Source organism: Miniopterus schreibersii (genome assembly GCF_964146895.1).
Source record: "Miniopterus schreibersii genome assembly, chromosome: 8".
Lineage (NCBI taxonomy): Eukaryota > Metazoa > Chordata > Mammalia > Chiroptera > Miniopteridae > Miniopterus > Miniopterus schreibersii.
The window spans coordinates 43,031,590-43,055,765 of NC_138109.1; the positions used below are offsets into that span (position 1 = coordinate 43,031,590).

The 24,176-nt window shown below is 35.0% G+C and overlaps 1 protein-coding gene across 3 annotated transcripts; it reads right to left on the reverse strand.

The window, feature by feature from the left end:
* Window positions 1–4,775: 4,775 nt before the first annotated feature.
* DEPDC1 (DEP domain containing 1) lies at window positions 4,776–23,912 on the reverse strand. 3 transcript variants are annotated; one of them, XM_081144812.1, is made up of 12 exons: window positions 23,753–23,912; window positions 21,775–22,040; window positions 19,000–19,156; window positions 18,496–18,614; window positions 17,942–18,072; window positions 16,283–16,330; window positions 13,125–13,265; window positions 11,315–12,163; window positions 10,716–10,888; window positions 8,919–9,095; window positions 7,626–7,811; window positions 4,776–6,942 (listed from the first exon to the last, which is right to left on the reverse strand). In XM_081144812.1, the coding sequence occupies exons 1-12, from the start codon at window positions 23,798–23,800 to the stop codon at window positions 6,805–6,807; spliced, it is 2,433 nt and encodes an 810-aa protein (XP_081000938.1). In that variant the 5' UTR covers window positions 23,801–23,912; the 3' UTR covers window positions 4,776–6,804. The 3 variants fall into 3 exon arrangements, with proteins under 3 accessions (XP_081000938.1, XP_081000940.1, XP_081000939.1); XM_081144814.1 differs by lacking the exon at window positions 11,315–12,163; XM_081144813.1 differs by lacking the exon at window positions 8,919–9,095.
* Between the last annotated feature and the right edge of the window lie 264 nt (window positions 23,913–24,176).

Below are 24,176 nucleotides of genomic sequence, written 5' to 3' on the forward strand. Positions count from 1 at the left end.
AGTCGCTGATCATCAGAGAGACGCAAATTAAAACCACAATGAGGTGTCATTTCACACCTGTCAGAATGGCTCCATCAACAAATCAACAAAGGACATGTGCTGGTGAGGGTGTGGGGAAAGGGGAGCCCTGCTACACTGCTGGTGGGAATGCAGACTGGGGCAGCCACTATGGAAAGCAGTATGGAGGTTCCTCAAAAAATTAAAAATGGAACTGCCTTTTGACCCAGTGATGCAACTCCTAGGAATGTATCCTAAGAATCCTGAAACACTAAACAGAAAGAAGATACACACCCCTATGTTCATAGCAGCACAGTTTACAATAGCTAAGATCTGGAAACAGCCCAAGTGCCCATCAGTAGATGAGTGGATAGAAAAGCTGTGGGACATTTACACCATGGAATACTACGCAGCTGTAAAGAAGGTTCTTGTACCCTTTGGAACAGTGTGGATGGACCTGGAGAATATTATGCTAAGTGAAATAAGCCAGGCAGAGAAAGACAAACATCACATGTTCTCTCACTTACATGTGGAATTTAAAGAACTTAATAAACTGATGAACAGAATAGATTCAATGACATTGAAGCATAGATCAGACTGACGAATGTCAGAGGGATGGAGGAGGGTGAGTGGGTGGGAGAGAGAGTAACTAAAGAATTTATATGCATATAAACACAACCCAAGGACACGGACAATGGTGGGGAGAGGGACTGGGGAGGGGGATGGGACGGGGTGGAATGGGTCATTGGGGAGAAAAAGGGACATCTGTAATATTTTAAACAAAAACAAAATTAAAAAAATTTAAGAGGAAAATACAACTTTTTATGTTTGCCCAAATAACAACTAAAAAAACTTGAAGGGAAAGTAACTGGGGGCATATTATATGCACATTCAGTGCTAGGCACTTTATACATGTTATCTAATTTGAGCTCCCAAGGATGTCATGAATGAAGCATTATCCTCATTTTATAAATAAGAAAACTGCATCTCAGAGAGGTTAAGTAAATTTTTCAATGTCACACAGCTGATAAGTAACAGAGACACAATTAGAACCCAGTTCTGCATGATTCCAATATTCATGCTCATTCCATATATATTCTATTTTCTATACATTATATTTAATATTTTGATTATAAATGTGGATCTGTGAGTTGTTATTAGCTCAATGGTTTAAAAATCCCTAATGAGACTGTACCTGTGAATTCACCTTTAAAACTGTTTCCTAGCGCTTTGTAGTTGACATTATAAAGCCATAAATAGTCACTAGATTAAAATCTCTTTTTATAAACTGAATTTATTAGGGTGCTATTAGATAATAAAATTATTTAGGTTTCAGGTGTATAATTCTATACTACATCATCTGTACATTTTATTCTGTGTTCACTACCCCTTCGATTCAAATCCCTTTTAAGATGAGAACCTTGGACACAAAAAAGAGCTGTATCAGATGGGCCTGCAGATGGCACTGCTGCCCAGGAGTCAGCCAATCTAAGTTACTAGTAGCTTTCTTAAAAAAGAAATATACAGAGTCACTTTAGGAATTACACAACACTGATTCCAAAAGTTAGTTTTCAACTGACATTTGAGTGATTTTTGAATTGTGTAATTTCTTGCAATTTATGTTAAAATTTAATTTCCGATTTAATGGACAATGAGTTTGTAATGCTTAACAGCGTTCAGCCTAGCAACAAGTGGATTCCAAATCTGAGTGGAGAGGGCACATGAATATCAATTAAGCTGGGGAAGAGAAAGAAATGTGGACTCTCCTTGAGCATAAGGTATTGCCTGACAAACCAGATCACTTAAGTCAGGAGAAAGATTGAGACTGCTAAAATCTAAAGATAGATGCAGTCTCTAGAATTTCCAAGTTGTAAATAAAAAAGCTGGTGAAAACCTACAAATAAAAAAGTGAGACATTGTGCATAATGAAAAAGAATGTATTTTAGCTTCATTATAAATTTTTCAGAAAAATTATTGCTAATCTCTAATACTAGCTGATCACACATGCTTTGGAAGACAAAAAAGAGCTACTTTCTCTTGGGTCTTTGAGAGGCACACAGTTTTGGAGACAGAATACTTCAAGATTTTCATGATTGTATGTGATTGATAAGATTATAGGTGATTTAAACATTTCCAAGTCATCTATAATAAATAGGCATTACTTTTACGAGCAATCAATAAAAATGAAAAATTAATCTAAAACATTGGTTCTTATAACCTGCAACTCTTTCGTATTGACACAAACCCTTCTTTTTGTTCGTTATAATACTAGGGATCCCTTTTAGTGAATATGTGGTGTTCTGTGCAGATCCCCTTTCCGTGCTGAATAATTCATTGCCCAGATACCAGTAATATTGACTGCATTTCTCTTTAGGAAATGTGCTTGGCTGAAGGGAGTTGCTTCACCCAAGTTTATACTTCTTCTCTAGAATCAACCCATAATCAATAACTGGTTTAAAAAGTAAAAAGACCCAAACTCTTCCCTCAGTTTGAGACAATTCTGAAGGGCCATCAGAGATCCAGAGTCCCCTATGGGATCAGCTGTGGCCTCTGCTGCCACTGTGTTGCAGGTCAACTTTTTGTTTTGCCCCATCCCAACTTCATCACTTTCTTCTAAGTATTGTTCCCAAGTGTACTTCCCACTAACCTCAAATACACAAGTATTTGTCTCCGTATTATGGAGAACATAACCTAAGACAGAACTAAGACTAGTCCTAGGAAGCTAACTAAAATAAAATTTTGGAACTCCATCAACCAATGGCTGCCTTGTAATGAGGGAGCTATCGCTGACGGCTGGTAGAGTATCAGTGGTCCCTGCCAAAACTTTTATTGATAGTGAACTGGCACCAACACTCAGCCAAGATAGCAAATCTAAAATAATATTACTTTTTTTTTTTTCCTGGATTACAGTTTTTTACAAGTCTACTATAATTTTTATTTTTGTTCCTCTGTATATTTTTTTCTTTACCATTTGTTTTCAGCAACTTGACTATATTTGCCCTGGTGAAGTTTTATGGTTCTTTTACTGGCGGCTTACTTAAGCTTCTATGAGCTTATGGTCTTTATCACAATTTAAAAAAATTTAGCCATTATTTTTGGCCAATAATTTTTGTTCTCCCCTTTTTCTTTCATTCCTAGGCTCCTATTTCATATTTTCACACAGCTGAGGGTCTTTTTAATTTTTTTTCCAGTTTTGTTTCCTCCATTCTTTATTTTGCTTTACTTTGGGTAGTTCCTATTGCTGTTTTCAAGTTCACAGATCTTTTCTTCTGCTGTTGTCTAATTTGCTCTAAATTTCATTTCACGTATTTTTTATTTTAGGTGTTGTATTTTTGATCTCTAGAATTTCTATTTACATCATTTTTTTTTTATATCTTCCATTTCTATCACTATGTTCATTATTTTCTTTATAGCCTAGAATATATTTATAAAACTTAAAAATCCTGGTTATGGGATATATATAGTTTCTTTGCATGTCTGGTAATTTTTGGTTGGATGCCGAACATTGTGATTCCTATTGTTGAATGCTGGATTTTGTTGCATTTCTTTAAAGTATTAGACTTTGCTATGGCACCCAGGAATTTACAATATGAACATTTTGAGGCTTGTTTTTTGAGATTTATTCGGGTGAATCCACAGTAGCTTTTATTCTAGAGCTAATTTGGCCCCACTACAAAAGCACAACTCAACTCCTCTAAAGAAGCTATCCAATGCCTCAGGTCTTAGCTCTCTCAATTCTGGTTGGTGAAAACATGAACTATTTCCAGCTATGTGAGGTCCAGCGATTGTTTCGTTTTCTGCTTTCCAGTCATTCACTCCTTGGCCTTGCTGATTAGTACTCAATGGACTTCCTTCACCCTGCCCTATACCAATTAGTACTCAACAAAACCTCTAGACTATCCTGTAGACCTCTGGAACTTAGTTTTGCAGCTCCCTCAGTGATTCTGAACTCTGATCTCTAGCTAGCCCTTTAATGCATTGTGATACTGGGCTTTATTTTTGTTTCCCCTCCCTACACAGGCAGTAAACTGGGGGCTCACTTCCTTTGTTTTGCTTTTCTCAGTGATCACAGTCTCTTATTATCTGTAGTTCAATGTCCAAAAACAGTTGCTTCATATATTTTGGTTTTCTAGTTGCTTATAGAAGAAAGGGAAATTAAGAAATCAACTGATGCATTTGAGGCTAGGCTTTGATACAAATGTACTTCGTATATTTTTTTCAGGTCTTAGAAAATAAATTCTTAGTTATTTTTTAATCCTCACCCGAGGATATTTTTTCCATTACTTTTCAGAGTAGGAGAGAGAGAGAAAAAAAACCCACATCAATGTGAGAGAGACACATTGATTGGTTGCAATGTACCTGACCAGGGCCGGGGATCGAGCCTACAATTAAGGTACATGCCCTTGGCCAGAATCAAACCCAGGACTCTTCAGTCCCTAGGCCGACGCTCTAACCACCAAGCCAAACCGGCTAGGGCAGAAAGGGCTTTTATTCAGCAGAGATCTTGTTAAGTTCACTATAAGGAACGAGAAAAGGACTCAGAAGTTGAGCACAGGCTTGCTAAATTCAAGATTTAAATATATTGCCTTTAGATTACTTTAACAACTTGGTTAATATATGTTATTATTCATATTTTAAAGATGAGGAAACTCAGAGTTTAAGTTTCCCAAGGTGTCACACCATATTTGTTTTGTAATCTCAACACTAATGCAGATGAAAGTGCACTGTCTTTATAATGTTTCTATATTTAATAGCAATAAATAGACACAAAAGCAAAATTAAATTGTTACAAAACCCATAATAATTTTTATCTCAATATGCAACACAATTCACATTATTATACACCTTTAAACAGAAAAACTTGTAGCACACCAACACCTTGGAAAGAATTCTAATTTGGTTCAATACTTTCATAGACAAGGTTTCTGGGCAAAAGATAGTTATAATTTTCTGTCCAAATTTTTAATAAAAAATGGTAATTTCAAATGGAACATAATCATTTTATAGTATGACATTACATTGAGAAATCAGAGCGGTTAATGAACAGTAAGTGTTTACTACATCCCAGGCATTATGTATATCTTTACACATAAGAAATGGATATTAAACAATCTTGGAATAAAACAGGGAAGAAAAACTGCTTCAAGTTTGTTCCAAGTCAATCAAACCTAAATTTGGAGAACCTTACATTAAGATGAGAACCTTATATTTATACTGGTATTTTCTTCTAATGAAAAAGCCAGTGTGGCCTGGCTGGGCATGGCTCAGTGGTTGAGCATCGACCTAGGATCCAGGAGATTGAGGTTTGATTCCTGGTCAGGGCACATGCCCGGGTTGCGGGGAACAGTCAGGGGCGTGCAGGAGGCAGCTGATCAATGATTCTCTCATCACTGATGTTTCTATCTCTCTCTCTCCCTCTTCCTTCCTCTCTCGGAAATCAATACAGACATAAAAAAAAAAAAAAAAAAAAAAAAAGCCAGTGTGCCACCTGCTTGACATTTATAAAAAGGGTTTTGAGTACTGATTCTCAAAGTTGGCTAAATACTGGAATCATGTAGAAAGTTTGAAAAATATTGATTCCTATATACCAGCCATTTTCAACCGGTGTGGCCCAAGAATTTAAAACATGGAATATCTGACAATTTAGTCACGGGCACTGACCTTTCTTCCCTTAAATTGTCAAATAAAAAATGACAACAGCCAACACAACAATAGCTGTCCAGTGTGAGTGAATCAAAATTATACCCCACTTTTTGGTCAGATCAGCAAAAAACATTAGATTTTTTTTGCTGTGACACAGAATTTTAGTAATTAGTTTATGTATGTCATGAAAATCGCTGCTATATACCATCCCTCAAAATTTGGATTTAATTGGTATAAGGTAGGGCCTTAGCGTGTATTATTTAAAAACTCTCCAGGTGATTCTAATATGCAATAGTTTGAAATATACTAGCTTAGAGAACTGTTCCATAATCAAAGACGTCAGTCTTCAGCTGAAGGACTCCCCCATGACTTGATTTCAGGGGGGTGTACTGTTATTTTTAAGTACCTGTTAGGTGCATCTCCCCTGATTAGAAAATAAATACTTTAGAGGAAGAGACTTTGGGTTATTCATCACTGTCTCTCCATACCTAAAATAATGAAAGGCTCATAGTAGTTGCTAAATAAATATCTTTTCAATGAATACATGATTGCCTTATACTTAGATATTTACTGGAAAAATTGAATGACTGAAGCAGGATAAATTTTTAAGGCAAACCAGTCTTATATATACATATTTTAAAAACACATACATATATAAATAGATCAAAAGTAGAAACGATACATGAGTGCAATATTTAGCAGTTGAGAATTCATTCATTGAATTTTCAAACATTCTTCACATTCTTAACTTAGAAACAAAACCCTAAACAACTAATTCTTTAAGCTAATATCCATAAGCACACATGCTGATAAGTTTTCTTTTAAAAACAGAATTACAGCTTAATCTTATTGAACACCTGGTCAGTGTGAAAATTCAAGTAAATACAATTTTAGCATATACCATAGCTTTTCAGATAGTTGTATAAAAAAACAAAAAATTGTTTCTCATTAAAATATTGGTATCACCTACTGTTATTTTCTCTAAGTTGGGATTCACTAGTTTCTTAGCAGTTTCACACTGATAAAAAATATTTTGGCACCTTCTTTATACTGTGCTTTATTTAGAAAAAAACCCTAATAAGTAGACTTCCTTTTTAAAAAGTAGTCAGATTCTTAGATATGGCTTTATTTACTTAAGTTCCATAAGTATTATTTGTAATTTAGTTAGTATCTCATACTATGCTTTGGTTTTCTTAACATTAACATTGGTTGCTTGATTGTAGGTTTGTCACCAAAAAGTGCTGCTTCACTCTCCGTGGTTGGGAATCTTTTCTGATATATCAGTGGATATTCCTTCTGAAACTTAAAAATGAGGTAAGGACTTAGAAGGTATTTAACATTATTATCCTAGCTGAAGCCAATATATAGTATTTTAAAAGAATTCAGTGCCTTTCTCAAAGATGTATTACAAAGATGAGTATCTTTCAGTTTATCCTTGTTTCTCCCTCTGCTTTCTCATATATAAAAGGTATACTGCAAGATTTCTTAGATTTCAGCATTAACTTTCTAGGATTCTCTTCTGCTAAATCTCCCCTTAACCTCTGCATCTTCTTTGTTCCCACCGGTAAAGCCTATGCAAGTCACAGGGATCTAGTAAATTTCATAATTCTTTGAGTGTCTAAGACCTGAAATTGAATTTACCAGAATCATGTGGCTACTGGTTCTTGATGTAGAGCTAAAAATTCTAAATGGCAAAGATGAGTCACTAACAGTTTTGTAATATAATCCAAATTTTATAATCGTTTTACCACTCTAATCCAAACTATAATCATACAGAAGACTAGAAGGAATGTACCTATTATTATTAAAATTTAAGGGTAAATAAAGAGTAAAACCAGGCAGGTAGTCATATGTAGCTTATATATCCAATATTTAAAATACAAAATATTAAAACGAGAAATTGAATTCTAAGTGTTATTAAATAATAATCAGCAATGGCATATTAGAAAATATTTACACAATTGAGAGCTTGCTCACCCTCTTACCTGTTTTAGTTTTTTCCTTTTCTCCTTTAAAGGCAAACTCTTGTTTTTAATAATATTCTCTAAAAGTTCTGCAATTGCATCTTGAGAGGTAGAAACTTTTTGTTCATCAAACTCCTGAGCACTAATCTGCTTACAGTATGAATACGTTGGCAAAGGAACAACCAGTCCATCTCCAGGATTTTTAATCTGTAGTGAACAAAATGATACAAAGTCTATTAATTCTGGTCACGTTCCTATTTGATAAAGTGTTCTTTTGATGGGTTTTAGTACTTACTATTTTGCTACCAACCTACTAGCTTTGATTCAGTAAGTTATTTAACTTTCCTTGGTCTGTAAAATGTCCCAGAATTATATGAAATAATTTGTATAAAGTGTTTAACACACAAGAAGTGCTAAATAAAAGTAGCTATCATCATGGATTTTATTAACTACAAAACAATAACAATTGAAGTGGTATTTTCTTAAAACATGAATGTTCTGACACTGTAACAGTTAAAAGTATTCTACTGTTTTTGAGGTGCAAGTGCATGGGCTGAGGCCATAACATTTGCTGGCTAGAGAAATAAATCATAGGGGTTAGTTGTATTCCTTCTCTCCTTCTTGTAACAGTTCTTGCCCATTGTACCCCCACTATCCTGACCTTTTTTGAAAAACAAGGTCCTCTCTCCAACCTACTCACCCTCAGCCACTCAAAGGATATGCATTTAACCTAGAGGGGGACAGAGTCCACACTAAGAACTTTTCAAATTGGAGATGGAGGGATGCCCTTTTTTCCTTTGGATTGCAAATATAAGTTTGTAACTCAAGAGCTTTAATCAGCCATATTCCCATCATGTGAAGGGCCATTTGTTAAATACAGGACCAAAATGGAAAGAAAAGATGGAAGTATGAAAACAGAGTCCTATTGCTATTTGAGTCCCCAGATTCTGCCTATATTCCTGATTTTTAGAGGTTATTGATGTGAGCTAATAAAGTGTCCCTTTCTGATGAGGCTAGTTCAAGATGAGTATGCCACTTGCAGCTGACTAATGCAGAGAATTTTTTTGGTTGGTTTCAAACTAAAAGGGAACAGTTATTTGAAAAATCAGAGGTAGAAGAAGTAATTCATAAAAGAAATTGGCTTAGAAAACAAGTTATAAAGGCAGAGAAAGGGCCCTTGGAGCTTAGAAGTGAGGAAGGTAAAGGTGACACACCTGCGGGCATGGGGAGGGGTTGGAGGAAGGAAAATGTGCAGGCACTCTTCTGGGAAAGAGAGCGCCTAATGCAGAGAATTTTAAGACTTAATGTACATACATGGCCCTCTTTTAAGTAGTTAAGATGTTTCTCGACTGCAGTCTGTAAGTAAGGGGGTACTTGAAGAATTTCTTGATGATGATCCATTAGGAAAGAAACTAATCTTGCAGCAAGAAGCTCATCAAGATCCACTTCTTCGGCACAGCATAGCACACACCGAGAAAAAGTGTGTATCATCTAAAAACATATTAAGAGATGTGAATTTAAAAACCTAAGGTTTTATATAAATTAGAGTATCAGTAATTTCTGGGTAGCACTATGCTGAAGTATTGAGATAAAATGATAAGACTTCAGCTTAAAAATGAGAAAAATAATTTATTATATTAGAAAGATAAGAATGTCTATTCTTTTTAAAGTATTTAAGTATTTCCTTAATATAATTCCAAAGGATTATAAAAGGCTTAGCCTTTTCTCTAATTTTGTCACATTTTCATCAGCAGATGCCATAGGTTCTATTAATACCATATAGGTATGTTGCATAAGTACTAGAGAGCAATAACTTATTGGAATAAATTAATCCCACAAAAACACAAATCAGGAGACTATGTACCATGTAAATGTTAGTGGTTACAAAGTGTCTTCAAATTCTGTGATAAATTTTATATTTCAGAGCTCATTTACTCTCATTCATATCCATATAACCCACTTACATAAGGCACACACATGCATACCTCATTCTGAAATAATCAGGATATCAGAATTGTATTTTAAGTATTTTTCACACAATGTATGATGAGCACACTGACTTGAAATATTCCTGGTTTTATGCCTGCATGTCATGCAGGTTTTCCTATTGCCTTCCAAACTTAGTCCTCAGCCTTTTATTCTTCTTTTTCAGCTCCGTAGAGCTCATTTGCTCTCGTAGCTTCAACTACTACCTCTTCCAAAAATCTGCCTTTTGTCCTGAACTTTCTTCATCAGACTCACATTTCCAACATTCTGTTGGATAAATCTCACTTGGATGTCCCATAACTTCAACCTCAAAAAAATGTAAAAATCAAAATTATCTCCTTCCTACTCATGTCTCTCAAAATATCTTCTCTCAAAAAATGGTGCTACAATTACTCAAGAACAATTCTTCCTTTTTAATTAGGTCTGTCATTGTTAAAGAACTGTCCTTAATGAGGGGGAAAATAGAACTTAGCTCTAGATTCCTTGGTACAAAAACCTGTTGTTGCCCGGCTGGTGTGGCTCAGAGGTAGAGCATCAACCTACGAGCCAGGAGATGGCGGTTTGATTCCCAGTCAGGGCACATGCTCGAGTTGTGGGCTCGATCCCCAGTAGGCGGTGTACAGGAGGCAGCCGATCAATGACTCATCATTGATGTTTCTATTTCTCTCTCCCCCGCTCCCTTCCTCTCTACCAATAAAAATATAATAAAAAACAAAAAACCTCTTGTAAATTGAAGCTGCATTGTGAGGAAGTTAGCTCTTGAGAGAGAGTGTTAATCCCCTTAAGCTTCCAATAGTTCCTACGTCTCCCCTTCCCTCCCCACCAATAGAATGGAGACAAGGCAATATAATATGGTCTGACTATGAAGTGATACAGGACAAGAGAAGAGGCAAAATCCTCAGACAAAAGGTCAAGATGTGAAAGTATAATAGACTGGGTACAATGGATTAATATACCAACATTTTGGTTCTAGGAAATGTTAGACTTTTAAGAGCCTTTCTAACCCAAGAAACTAGGATGTCAAGACCATGACAACATTCAAGTATTACTTTTAGATGGTTAGGTTTCCTTTTTTGTTGTTGTTTATGAAGCAGGGCTTATTCTTTCCTTAAGAAATCAACTTACCAGTGATCTTGTATCCATTGCATCATGAAGTTGGGGCATATCAACATTTTGACTCATTCGAGAAATCATGCGCATTAAAAGTTGAAGCTTTCTACGATTTGGTGGGGGAAGTAACAAGCAACATAACTGTAGTGCATTGATGGCAACCCTCTCTAAATGAGGTTGCAGCAAACCTAGAAGGCAAAGTCCCCACCCCCGAAAAAAATCATCAATGACATTAGCTGCTTTCATACTATTGGCACATAGTTATATAAAGGCAAAATAATATTTCAGTATTTCATTTTTTTAACTAGTCCTAGAAATTTCCACATTCCTCAAAAGCAGGATTAAGATTCTTATTAATTTCTTCATAACTTATTTGAGTATTAACATCCTACACTTACTACAAATAAAGTGAGTCAGAATAAGTGAAATTTAAAGAAAGAAAGTGCTTTAGGTAAATAGAATAAACCTTGGTCATGCCACAAGACTCTTTTACAATAAGAAACTTTCCTTTTGTAGGGGAAAAAAGCGACTTCAGAGAAGAAAAGCCAGGTAAGCAAAAATAGTTAGTAAACACTAAAAGTTAATATTACGTGCACTGAAAGCATCAACCTTACTTTGTGTGCCAGTCAACATAGAAGAAGCTGAAGGTAAAGAATTTTCTGAAAGTTCTATTGTACTTTTGCAGAGTCTTTTATTGATTGTGGCACTAGACTCTCCGAGTTCACCTTCCATAGCTGTTTGCACACTTGTGCGGCATTGTCCAAGATTTGGTTTCATGATAATTTCAGCCACTGGCATATTGACATAACTATTCCTCCTTGTACTACTTCTTAAAAGTAAACTCTGAGATCTACAAAGCTGTTTTGACTTGCTTTTTCCATTATATAACTCCTCTTGGTCTTGAACAGTCATAGTAGAAGTTCTCTTAAAACCAACACAGAGTGGCTTTTGAATACTTTCCTCTGAATGAAAATTCATTATGGATTCCTGTTTGGTCTCAGACTCTAAAAATTGTTTATTACTTTGTTCTTCTATGTTCAGAATAGATTGATGGAAGACACTGAAGACTTTACTTGAATTCCCTGGCAAATCTACAATTCCTTCTAAAGAATAGCACCTTGGTTTTATGTTAGAGGATAGAACATGCATACTATTTAAGCCTATTAAATTATGACAGCTTCCTCCTATTATGTCATTAGCACTGGCTCTTCTGTTTTGCAAATCAACTAGCTGCATTTTCTTAACACATTTTTCTTGAGATCCATGGTCGCTTATCTGCAGTCTCTCAGCAGTATTTGATTCTTCTTTGTTTTTGTCTTTATGAAGCAGACTGAGAAGAAGACACTCAGTTGATTTGAAGGAATTCAAACTGTTTAAGTGAAGGATTTTTGAAGACTGTGGATCTTCTTGTATTTTATGTATCCCACTGGGTCTATCTGAAATTGTGATGTAGCCACAAACAACTACCAGGAAATGAAACAAAAATTAAGATGCAACTGTATGACAATGGACAAAAATAAAACAAAAACAATAGTAAAGTTAAAAAAATAAAGCATCACTATAGTACATATTGTTAGTATAGTACAAATAGCAGTTGCTGAATTTAGAAGCCACTTAAATAGGACACATGCAACATTCAGTTACAAAGTGCAAGACTAACTAGAGGTTTTCCAATTTGTATTATCAGAAACTTTAAAATTTATTTCAACAATCGAATTACCACCAATGAATGAATTAATCAATCCTGCCTATGTAAAGAAACCTCAATTAAAACTCTGAAACAATAAGTTTAGGGAAGCTTACAGGTTGGTGAACACATGGATGTGTTTAGGAGGGTGGCATTCTGGAGAGGGCATGGAAGCTCTGCACAGCCCATACTTACCTATGTATCTTCTTCCATTTGGCTCTTTCAGACTTGCATCCTTTATAATACACTGGTAACCAATAAGTAAAACACTTTCCAGAGTTCTAAGACCCTGTGGTGAATTATTAAACTTGAGGGGTGTCATGTGAACCCCTGAACTGGTAATTAGCCAGGGGTTTGGGGAGAGTAAGCCTGAGGACCGCATTTGCAGCTGGTGCCTGAAGGGAGGGCAGTCTTGTGGAACTCAGCCCTTAATCTGTGGACTCTGTCTGCACTAACAATGAGTAGTTTGTATCTGACTTTTTCCTTAACTTGTGGGGTCTGGGCTAGTTAGTGTCAAAAATAAAATGAATTGTAGGACACCCAATTGGTGTTGGAATGGTATGTTTGAATTACTGGAAAATAATACAAGAGCAACCAGAGTATTCCTGAATTTTATTTTTTTAAATTTATAACTTGCTACCTTCATAAATACTTATACTTTTTGATCTTTTAAATTATGGAAGACTTGAAAAATTTAACAAAATAAATTTAAACAATAGGTAAAAGTCCATACATACCCAAAATGTTCACAAATAATTCATAATATTCAAAAGTAAGTAGAGGTTCAGGGAGATCTAGAAAATAATCTGCAATTGTTCTGAATACATCTCGTTCAAATCCAACATAAGTTGGATTATTCATATCATTACTTCTTGGCCCTAAGAAGGAAAAAGCAAAAAAAAGAGCAAAATTTATAAATAGATTTTTAGATATACTTATAAAAAGTATGAAACTTGTACTTCATGAAGGAGCTATGTTTAACAACAAATTCTGTCACAATTCAAACATTTAAAGGGTTGTGCTTATATCATTCCTTCTCATTATCTTTTCAGTAGAAATCACTGCAAGCAATTACTAGCATTTAAAAAATATCTATATGCCCGGAAAACTACATATAAAACAAAATTTGAAATATATTTTAAAAGCATTAGGGAAGTTTATTTTAATGGAATTTTATTACAATTCATTTCATAAAGCAAAGAATATTTGGATAATACAAATAATTCCTACAAATTGTCTTTTGCAAATTTACATTTTCATGAATAAATTTTGCCTGACACGAAGCATAACCTTAATGAGCTTAAATAATATCTTTACATTTCTGTTTCATTAGCTTAACATTATTGAAATAACCATGTCTTCTCATAGTGTTTTCATCAGAACTAAGATCTGGTTTCATGTTATAGATGAGAAAACTTAAGCTCAGAGTAACTTGATCAAGATGAAAGAGCCCTTGGTGACAAAGCTAGAATTAGAACTTAGAGCAGTATAATATGAAAGCAACACCCAGGATCTTGAGGTCCAATATTTAAAGTGTGGTCCATGGACTACACAATCAGAATCATCAATGTGCCTATTAAAAATACAAGCTCCTCTATACAGACGAGAATCTATAGAGGTGGAGCTTGGAATTACTGACCTAGAAATGTTTGCTTCTGTTTTATTAATCTTGTAGTTTCCAAACACTGATCTGGGCATTTTTTATTTTTGCCCTAAGAATCTTGAGGCATAGTTTAAAAAAAAAAAAGAAGATTCCTGACATGTTTAATCAACTGAATCAGAGTCTTTGGCAAATATTCCCTAGTGACTGTGACATTCATTCAAATTTGAGAGTCAGTATGCTATCTTTCAAGTTAAAATCTTTCTCTTCCCAATTCCAAATGATCTCTTATTTCTGTTTCTAAACTTTTGTATGGCCCCACAGGTGTGAGTACACACACTAAAAAAGGATTTAAGAAAATAAATCATATAAAATCATATACATACACATTTAATAGCTTAAAGGCTAATATGGGCTTTATGTAGAGCAAAATAAACATTTTTCTAAGAAATATCTAAGAAATATTCTTAATATATAGAATTAAAAAATTGATAATAGAAATTTTCTAAGAAAAAATACTTTACTGGAATTAAAAACATAGAATCTATAGTTAGAGAATCTAGGTTTGACTACATAGCTCCTTATGCATTAGAAGACTTTTATAAGTCTTAGTTTTCTTTCTATCAAAAAACCCCCACAAAACAAGAAATAGTATACTGATCACTGATCTTATATGTCACAGGATAACTGTGGGAGATTAAATAACAAGTAAAAGTCTTAATTCTTCTGGCTACACATATTGTCATTAAACTGGAATTCAGTAAATTATATCTTTGATATCACTTAGGTATAACATGGACTGGGAAGAAAGGGAAGACACAAATCCCACAAGATGGGGCATCAGAGAAACCCCCGGAAGTGCGCTTATGTGAATTGCAAACCATGAGCCAAGGTATGAGGACGACGTGCATTTAGGTGGGGAGAGGTAGAAAGGAAAACTCAAAAATTTTAAAATTAAGACTAAAATCTTTACCTCGATTTAATAAATAAAATGTTTCTGTAACTTACATTATTTACTTTATTGTTCTGTTATTTTGTCATATTGACACCCAGTGGACAACAAGGGAATTTATACTTATCTTGAACATTAATAAAATACTAATTTTATAAAAACTAGAAAAATACTTTTGCAACAAAATATTAAAATATAACTTAACTTTTGATGATTTAGAATCACACACCTCTGTACATTTTTAAAATTGATTTTGAAAGCAATTAGGGTTTTGTACCCGAGTGGGGTCTTAAATTATAAAAATCAGTTATCACTGATCACTGAAAAAAGCTTGATGAAAATGTTAAAAAGTAATTTGCTGATTAGTGACAGATCTTTTTTCCCCAAAAGTCCCATTAGTATATCCCAGCAATTTCCAATCCTTTTCATCTATACATAAACTAATTACTAAAATTCTGCAGCACACCAACAAATATATTTTTTGCCAATCTGACAAAAACTATAGGTATAATTTTGATTTACCAAAAAAACCCCCAAGATAATAATAATAGTAATTACCTATCCTTTTTGCTCCAAAGTGACTTTTAAAAATCAGGTGCCTATATTTGTATATATGGACTTCTAGTACCAAGAATTAACCAATCAGACACAACCATATTATGTGACATGACCAATAAAACGCAACTGTACTATGACCTATGTATTTATGGTAAAAGACAGGGCATTCACACCTAAATGGCTATTCTTGTGTTGGCTGTTGTCATTTTTTTTATCTGACATTCTAAGGGAAAAGAGGTCAATGTCCCTGGCTAAATAGTCAGGTATTGCATGCTTTAAAAAATCTTGTGACGCACTGGTTGAAAACCGCTGGTATATTCTCTAGAGTAGAAGCATATCATGGAGCACCTGAATGTTGAAGCTGTGTACAATGGCAGGGGGTATTAAATGGACTTAATGAGACTTTATTTCTGATTGAAACTTTCCATTTATAAGTTGCTTTACTTACAAGTTGCTACTTGAATTCTTTGGGCCTTACTAAGGCTACTGATGTAGATTATGCCTAAAAATCCTTTGAGGTCTTCTAGCCTATGATTTTATGATTTATGAGAACTGAGCCAGAAATTATGGGTATGAATTATAGAATCATCTGCATAGAAAAAGTTAAGGGCTCTATAATATACTCCACATGGAAAGAAATGTAACCAGTTCTTCTAGATTGTCATTTAAACATCAAGAGAAATTATATACTTTAATTTTATCAGGACTTTAATACATTATTTAAAAAATTTTCTGTTCTTGAAAACTACTACCAATATAAAACACATATAAATTGTTTAACTTACAATTTGCTAGGCACTTCATGGCAGATAATACCCAATGAGGAAGATCATCTATACATAAACAAAATATTAACATTGTTTAGTAATTCACAATTTTTTGATAGTATATTTAAAACTTAGTACTTATTATATTATAATTATATATGTGTATGTGTATTACCAAGATTAAAAATTATGTTTAACGAGACAGAAGGCCAAGGCAATATTTTACAATACAAGTTTAAAAAGTTAGAGAGATCTTGAGTTTGGTGCCACGATAAAACAATTAGCTATCCCAAGATCAAGGATTATTTTATGGGAGGTGGTTAGGATATAAATTAACATTCATCTCTAACCACTACCACTGTCTTTTCTTTATTCTCATTTCTGTTCTGACTATAGCTATTGCTATTTGAATATTACTTATCTGAGTGAGACCTGTGATTGAAATAAGGTATATTTGAATATTAAATGTGCTTTCAGTGAGGCCTGCTTCAAATCTTTTAATTGTCACTAACTGAAATATGCTGCATAAAACCTAGCAGTTTTTTGATACTAATACTTGACTTGAAAAGTTTATGGTTATAAAGAACAGTAAGCTTAGAGAGCATATACTGTTATTTTATGTAATGAACCATGGGAATGGTCCAAAGCGAAATGCATATACAACACAACTCTTAAGTTCCGACATTTACTATTTGTTCCTACAATAAAACCTAAGTTCTTGCACACAAAAAGAAACTCAAAGTAACGCATGCCAATTAATTCCATACATATAATAACAATTGATTATTAAAAAAAAAAAATAACTGAAGCCCTGGCAGGGTGGCTCAGCTGGTTGGAATATAATCCCTCACACTGGAAGGTGACAGGTCTGGTTCCCGGTAAGGGCACATACCTAGGTTTCGTGTTCAATCCCCTGTGGGGGTGTGTAATGGAGGCAACCAATTGATGTTTCCTTCTTACATCGATGATTCTCTCTCTCTAAAATCCATAAATACATCCTCCCATGAGGAATGGGGGGGTAAAAAAAAAGAAAATTTTGAGTCGATTTATTGACATATTTCTTGTAATCTAAGTTTTCTAATGTATCTGGCTTATTTCCTTGAATTTCCTATCTTATATCTGAAAATCAATACATTATATATAAAATATAAGAAAATGTACATGTATATATATATAATACAAAGCCAGTATGCTTTAGAATATTAGTGTTGAGAGGCTGGGCTTACTTTATTGTGTTACTTCATTTTTGCATGTATGTCTTAACCCCTTTAAATCTGTAAATAACTACTCATGTAAGCTCCGGGAAGGCATGCCCATTTCCCTCTTGTACATCACTAAATCTTGAGCACAATGCCTGGCACATTATAGGTCTTCAATAAAATGTGATTAATCAATAGTTTTAATTATATTTGCATACCTTTTTTTAGATGTTTAACCCTGACATTTTTAAAAAATCATGACTCTACCTTAATAGCTAAAATATTATGTGAGCTATTTGCTTAAAAAATATTCCACTGTGATACTGCTAAAGCACCTGCGATAAAGCAATAGTGTCCCTGATGCTCTCCCAATTAAACTATTCTGCTTTCTACATTGTAGTCTCTGTGCACCCCCACAATAGCTATAACCTTTGTTAGCCAGTTTAAAAAGATTCCAACTTCTTTTATTAATACCAACCTGATTTGTCTTGTAATATAACTACTCCATGTTTACTTGTATTGGTCATGTTGTACATTATATATTGAGGAATCACTTGTTTTGGATTTATGACTTCTTCTAGGGATGACACACCTAAAATGGTTTGCAGGCTAAATAGAAGAAAGAATATAAACTTTTTTCCTCCATAAAATAAGTGGAATAGAATATAAGTATGAAAGAATTTGGCAAACAAAGCCCTGAGAGTATTGTTTTTCCTTTTTTCTGAAACCAAACTTCAAAGACTTATATTTAGTATCTACTTTTAAATATATTTATCTTATTAACTTTTGAAGGATTCCAATATAGATACCAAACTATAGCTACTTTATTAAAAAAAAAAAGCAAATCATACTGAAAACATTCTATTTCTACTATACTAGAATTACAGCAAGAACATTAAGAAACACATATACAGGTTAAATTCTAAGCTTTGAGAACTAAACTGTTCTTTTGAGTTTGCATATATGGATGAAAATGGCAAATTAACACTCTAAACATCTGTGGAACTTGGTTATAGCTTTGTTTTAGCTTACTAGATCAGAATAATATATCTCCAAACTTCTTCAACATCTTTCTGGCTGATTTCTCTATTATCAACTGAGTTTTCTTGATCTTCATTGATTACTTCACAGTTCATGTTTTCTGTACTTTCCTGAAAAAAGAATTACTTTGGTTTAATATGTTATGCTCAAATTAAGGAAATATTGAACTGACACCAACTCTGTATGGAGCCTGAAGAAATAATGTAACATAAAGCCTTTGGTTTTGCAGCTGTCCCTATCATCCTCAAATAAATTTACAATAAAACATATGCTTAAATTATACAATTACTATTTCAAGTATGTCTCGCTACCATTTTTTTATTACTGTTCTATGGATTCCAAATGAACTTACACATACAATTTTAGAATATAATGTAGGTTAAGAGTTTCAAGCACTGGCTTCAAATATTAAGGAATCATTTACTTTTAATGATTCTATTATTAAGTACAGGGTAATTACATTTAAACTAATGATTAGTAAAAAGGATGTTTTACCTGAGAGAATTGTAATCCATTCTTTTTAGGAGTTCTACGAGATAAGTTTCGTAATTTGAAAATACTATCTTTATCTTTCGAAAAGTTCTCTATGCTGTTTTTTCTCATTTCTGGATGCCTTCGTGGAAGAGTTTTAAGTGGAGAATTTGCAGGAAATCTGTTTAAGGATAATATGCAATTAAATAATGTGAGATTAGAAACAAACTTTTAGTGCCTATTTATCTTAAAAATCACATAAAAATAATTTATATTATCGAGGAATGAAAATTCTACACAAATTGATTTTCCCATTAAACCTTTAAAATTATTTTAATAGTTTCCTGCTTTCTTTAGTACACTGTGCCTATTTTAAGTTTACTTCTGGATAATTCAAGGTTATTATTAGAATCAATTATGTTGGAGGCGTATCATTTACACATAAAATGGTTTAGAATGTTAAATTTTCTAATTTTTTCCCAAGTTATCTAATTTGTATGTGTTTTTTGCCCTCTGACTGTGATTATTCTAATTTCCAGGACTTGGTCTCTGTTACTTTTTTTTCATTATAAAGTTTTTTCCTTTCATTTTAATATAAATATTTCAAAGATACAAAAAAGTACAGAAACTATAAAACATCGATGTATCAACCAATGCAATTAACATTTTACCAAATATTTCATTATCTTTTTTTTTAATGAAAAAAACTCTTTGCTTATTCTATTTCTCTCTTCCTAAGGGAAATCATTAACCTATAGTTAGTGTATTTCTTTCTTGTTCATGTTTTTATACTTTTAATAAACATATAAAAACAATATATGGTTTGGTGTTTTTTCAATGATGTCTTTTATCATTCATTAAATTTATGTCTAAGTTTTCAGTCACCTTAAAAGTTCTTTCTTATTCCTCCATTCTAAAAATTTTCTTATCTCATAAGAGTTGTATTTTCATATATAGTTATTCAATTCTTGTATAAGTTATACCACGTTCCCATATATGTATGGGTTTGTATTCTCAGTACTTAATTGTTTTAATTTAATTTAAACACAGATATCAGGTTAAGGCAATTCTGCCCTCCTTGTTCTTCAAAATTGCCTTGGAACTTTACACCACTAAATAAACTTTAGAATCTGCTTGCCAAATTCAACAACAAAAAATTATATAGGGATTTTGAATAAAAATGCACTGAATTTATCAATTTGGGAAGAAGTGGCTATTTATGATACTGTCCTCTCTTTCACAAAGAGGACACCCTTCCCCATTTATTACCTTCAGTTTTATAATTTCCCCCAGTAAGGTCTTATACATTTTGGTAAACTTTATTTTTATATACTTTATAGTTACTATTGTAAAAGACTAGGGGCAGAGGGACTAGTTGAAGAGTTATGCTGAATTCCAGGCAAGAGAGAATAATGGTCAAACAAAAAGAACAATTTTAGTGGAGAGAGAAGTGGACAGATCAGAGAACTACTGAAGTGGCAGAATAAAAATGGTTTGATAATTAAGTCATAATTAAAGGGGAGAAGAAAGGGAGAGTCAAGGCATCTACAGGGAAGACAGTGCCCTTCATTCAGATATGAATATAAGACAAAATTTAGTTTAAGGGATGATAGTGATTTTCTATATGCTACATTTGAAGTGCCTATATAATAGGCAAAAAAAATGTGTCTAGAGCTCAGGAGAGAGATTTTGGAGGTTTGCAAATCAGGAGAAAAGTAGGTGAAGACAGCATAAGATTACCCAGGGAGAGAGGGGGTAAGTGAAGAAAAGTCTAGGGCCTTGCAAACCAGTAACAGCTAAAGGAGAAGCATCAGCAGAGGAGCCCACCAAGGTGACTAAGGAGTAATTAAGAGAGGAAAGATTTCTAGAGTGTTATACAAAATGAACAGTTTATATGCCAGTTATTGTAGTTTATTTGTATGGCATAAGTCATCTTCGATAAATAGGCAAGAATCAATTTCTAAGATATTCCATTTGAAAAGTACTAATTCTGTAGAGAAAAAAAGCAGGGATATTAGACTCCAAAGGTCTAGTTAATGGGAATATAACAAAGAATCCTGGTGCATGAGAGAAAAAGCAATTATGTGGTCTGAGAGACTCAGCAAGGCTCCACAGAAGATGCTAGTAGAGCTGATATGAGAAAAAATGCATTTACTAGTCTGATAAGTGGGTATAGTGTTTCAAGGTGGAAGAACATATTTCAGACAGAGAGGACATGATTTGTTAGAGCATGGTCTCAGCTTCTTCATCTGTAAAAAGGAGCTAATACCTACCGTTCTTAGCTATGATAGAGATTAAATAAGACAACATGTAAGTCACAAAGCAGGGTCTCTGATACACAATAAATACTTAATAATTATTCTCTTTAATCTGTGGTATATTTCTTCTGTTATTTATTATATAAAGATTGCTATTACTTATCACAAGTATTCTTAAATTATATAAGATCATGTTACTTGAAAGCAAGGACCTGTTACAATTTGTCTTATAATTCTTGAATCTATGAAACTAAAGGTTAATAATGACCTGTCTTTAAAATGTTGCAGAGATTTCAGAAGTGCTAATATCTCACTCTTACCTCCCAATTCCCTGTTACTATATATACTGTCAAATGTTTTAAAAGTTTGAATGGTGCAGCTATTAACTTTAACTTCTAAATGATCTTAATTAGATTAAGAGCAGTAACAGTTCTCTATAGAAAATACTACTTCTAAAGAAGCTGCTGTTTTAGTAAAAGTATAATAGAAGTGGAGTTAAACTTTGTTATTTCAGTTTTCCAGTTATTTCTTTGTTCAGTACCTGAATAGCTGACTGTTGTCATAAAGATTTTCTGATCCCCATCTGCCTTTGATATCTTCAATTACATGATTCTTAAGAAATTTTCTCAATAGTTGGATAGTCTGTTGCCTTGTTACTTCAGGACCAAAATTACTATTATTTCTTAATAGGTCATAAAGCCAATCCACTGCTTCTCCTGCTGTAAAACAATTGCCATATTTTTTAAAGTGTTGCCTGTGTTTTCTTAGAGGCATTCCTGCTCGAAAAGATGTGGTAAGTTCATTCCACTGCAAAAGAAGTAAAATATAAAAAAATTAACAAAAATGAAATCTCTCACTGATTTGAAATAAATTAGACAACAAAAATTCTTTTATTTACATCTGATTACATCATAAAATTTCATGAAGAAATCAATCACTTGGTTTGTGCTACAGAAAATTTGGTAACTCATACTGATTTATTTTAATTAATTCTACTATTGTGAAAATACGTAAGTTTTTTGACTAAAAGTACTTCATTGGCTGGTTGGCTTATTTAGGAAACCTAGGAATAATGAACTGCACTCATTCCTGTGTTTGTTTGTTTTTTAAATCTCAACTTATATTAATAATATGGTGGTAGCATTTGTGTTAAACACTATGCTTACATTCATTATTTCACTTTAATTCTCACAATTCCATGAATATTATTATCCCAATTTTAGATGAGGATTACGAAGCACAGAGAGATTTAATAATTTGACCAAGGTCACACAGCTCAGTGACGAACCCAGGCATTCGAACCCAGGTTTGATTGACTCTAGCATCTGAACTTGTAACTACTATGCTGGCCACAAACAAAATTCATGGCAGGCAGTTGTTTCACTGATAAAATACCTTTAATATTAAAACAGCTTATATACTTACTATAGTATCTTTTATGTGAAGATTCCAATAGTGAACATAGAACAGATGGGGGTAAATTAAGTAAATTTTAAGTCCATTGTGTATTTAATGACACTGTGATATATCTAAATTTTTAAAAGACACATTTTCCAAACCGTTCTCAAATCATCCAAACTTTTAGGTTTGTGGCAGCTCTAACAGTGGATAATAAAGGTGGGTGGTGGTGTAGACCAAACACACACCTTTTATTTGAAAAGTCCTACATTAGAGGTCAACAAATCTGACTTGTAGCCCCAGCTAAGCCACTGTTATCACTTATCTAACCTACAGGGCCCCAAAACCACAACGCAAAATTTAACCGCACGATATCTGAATTATTTTCTTCCCACACCTCCACATTTCACATTTAATTTATTCAAGAAACACTCCGGATAAGTTGATTCTTACTGTACATATCACCACACACGTTCGCATACACGCCCTCTCCAGAAATCTCTCAGGGTGGGCCAGTATTAACAGGCCCACCTTCCCGCGGACACCGAGTCTCACGGAAGTTAAGTGACTCTCTCAGAGTCACATAGCCAGTGGCACAGGATCCTCTGGGGCTGAAGATCCAAGTGCGCGAGTACAAACCCAGTGGTTCGCCAACAGCGTTCCTGAAACCCCGGGTTTATCAGTTTGGGGACGGCCAGCTGTTCCCCAGGGGAACGCAGCTCGTACATCCTGCATGGCGTTCTACAGAGCCAGCAAAACGAACCTGTCCCGCTCGGGCCTGTCCCCGGTCTGACCCTACAAAGCAATGGCACGCACTGGAATCCTCCTCGAGTCCCGCGGACACAGGAGATCAGGCGTGGGGAGCGGCTGCACTCGGCCGGCCGGGGGCGCCGACGACACCAGGGCCAGGAGCCCCCTAGCAAGGCGTGAGTACGAGGCGCCTTCGCGGGGAGCCCGGAGCAAAAGAGGGGGCTCCACGATTGCCCTCAATTCCTTTCCATCTCCTTTTCAGCGAACCCAGAGGCTCTGGGAGCCCCCCCCCGCCCCAGGTAAAATCACGAACGTTGTCACGTAAAAGCGGCGGCGGCCACCCCCCGTCTCGTCGCTCCGCGCCGTCTTACCAGCTTGGTGGCCCGATAAGGCCCAGGAGGCACACTCGGGTTCTCCATCCCTTCCGCCCACCAGGGTGGAGGTCTGTCAGCGCCGGGCGCGGCGCATGGCGGCGAAGGTAACGCTACCTGCCGCGGTCCAGCCCGCAGCTCGGTCAGAACAACAGCAGTCGGCGCGCCGCCGATTTGAATACCGCGATGGCCGCGCTGATTGGCTACGCCGCCGGGTCACGTGACGCGCCGCGCCAGGCGGCTTCCGCCTCGGAGGCGTTGGGACCGTGTGGCGCGGCGCGGCGGCTGGTACGGGTCGGTCCGCGCGGGGCCGGGCTGCTGGGCTGCCCCCCGGCCTCTCCCGGCTGCCCCGACCTGCTTCTTCCCGCCCCTCGCTGTGGAGAGCGAGGCGGAGTCAGGTTTCCACACTCGGAACCCGTGAGGC

Excerpts from the sequence above, each read along its gene's own strand:
- DEPDC1 (XM_081144812.1), bottom strand. The coding sequence starts at position 23,800 with ATGGAGAACCCGAGTGTGCCTCCTGGGCCTTATCGGGCCACCAAGCTG. Across the intron at positions 9,096-10,715 it reads CAATGGATACAAGATCACTG|ATGATACACACTTTTTCTCG; the intron begins GTAAGTTGATTT and ends ATATGTTTTTAG. Across the intron at positions 7,812-8,918 it reads ACTACTTAAAAGAGGGCCAT|ATTAAAAATCCTGGAGATGG; the intron begins GTATGTACATTA and ends TGTTCACTACAG.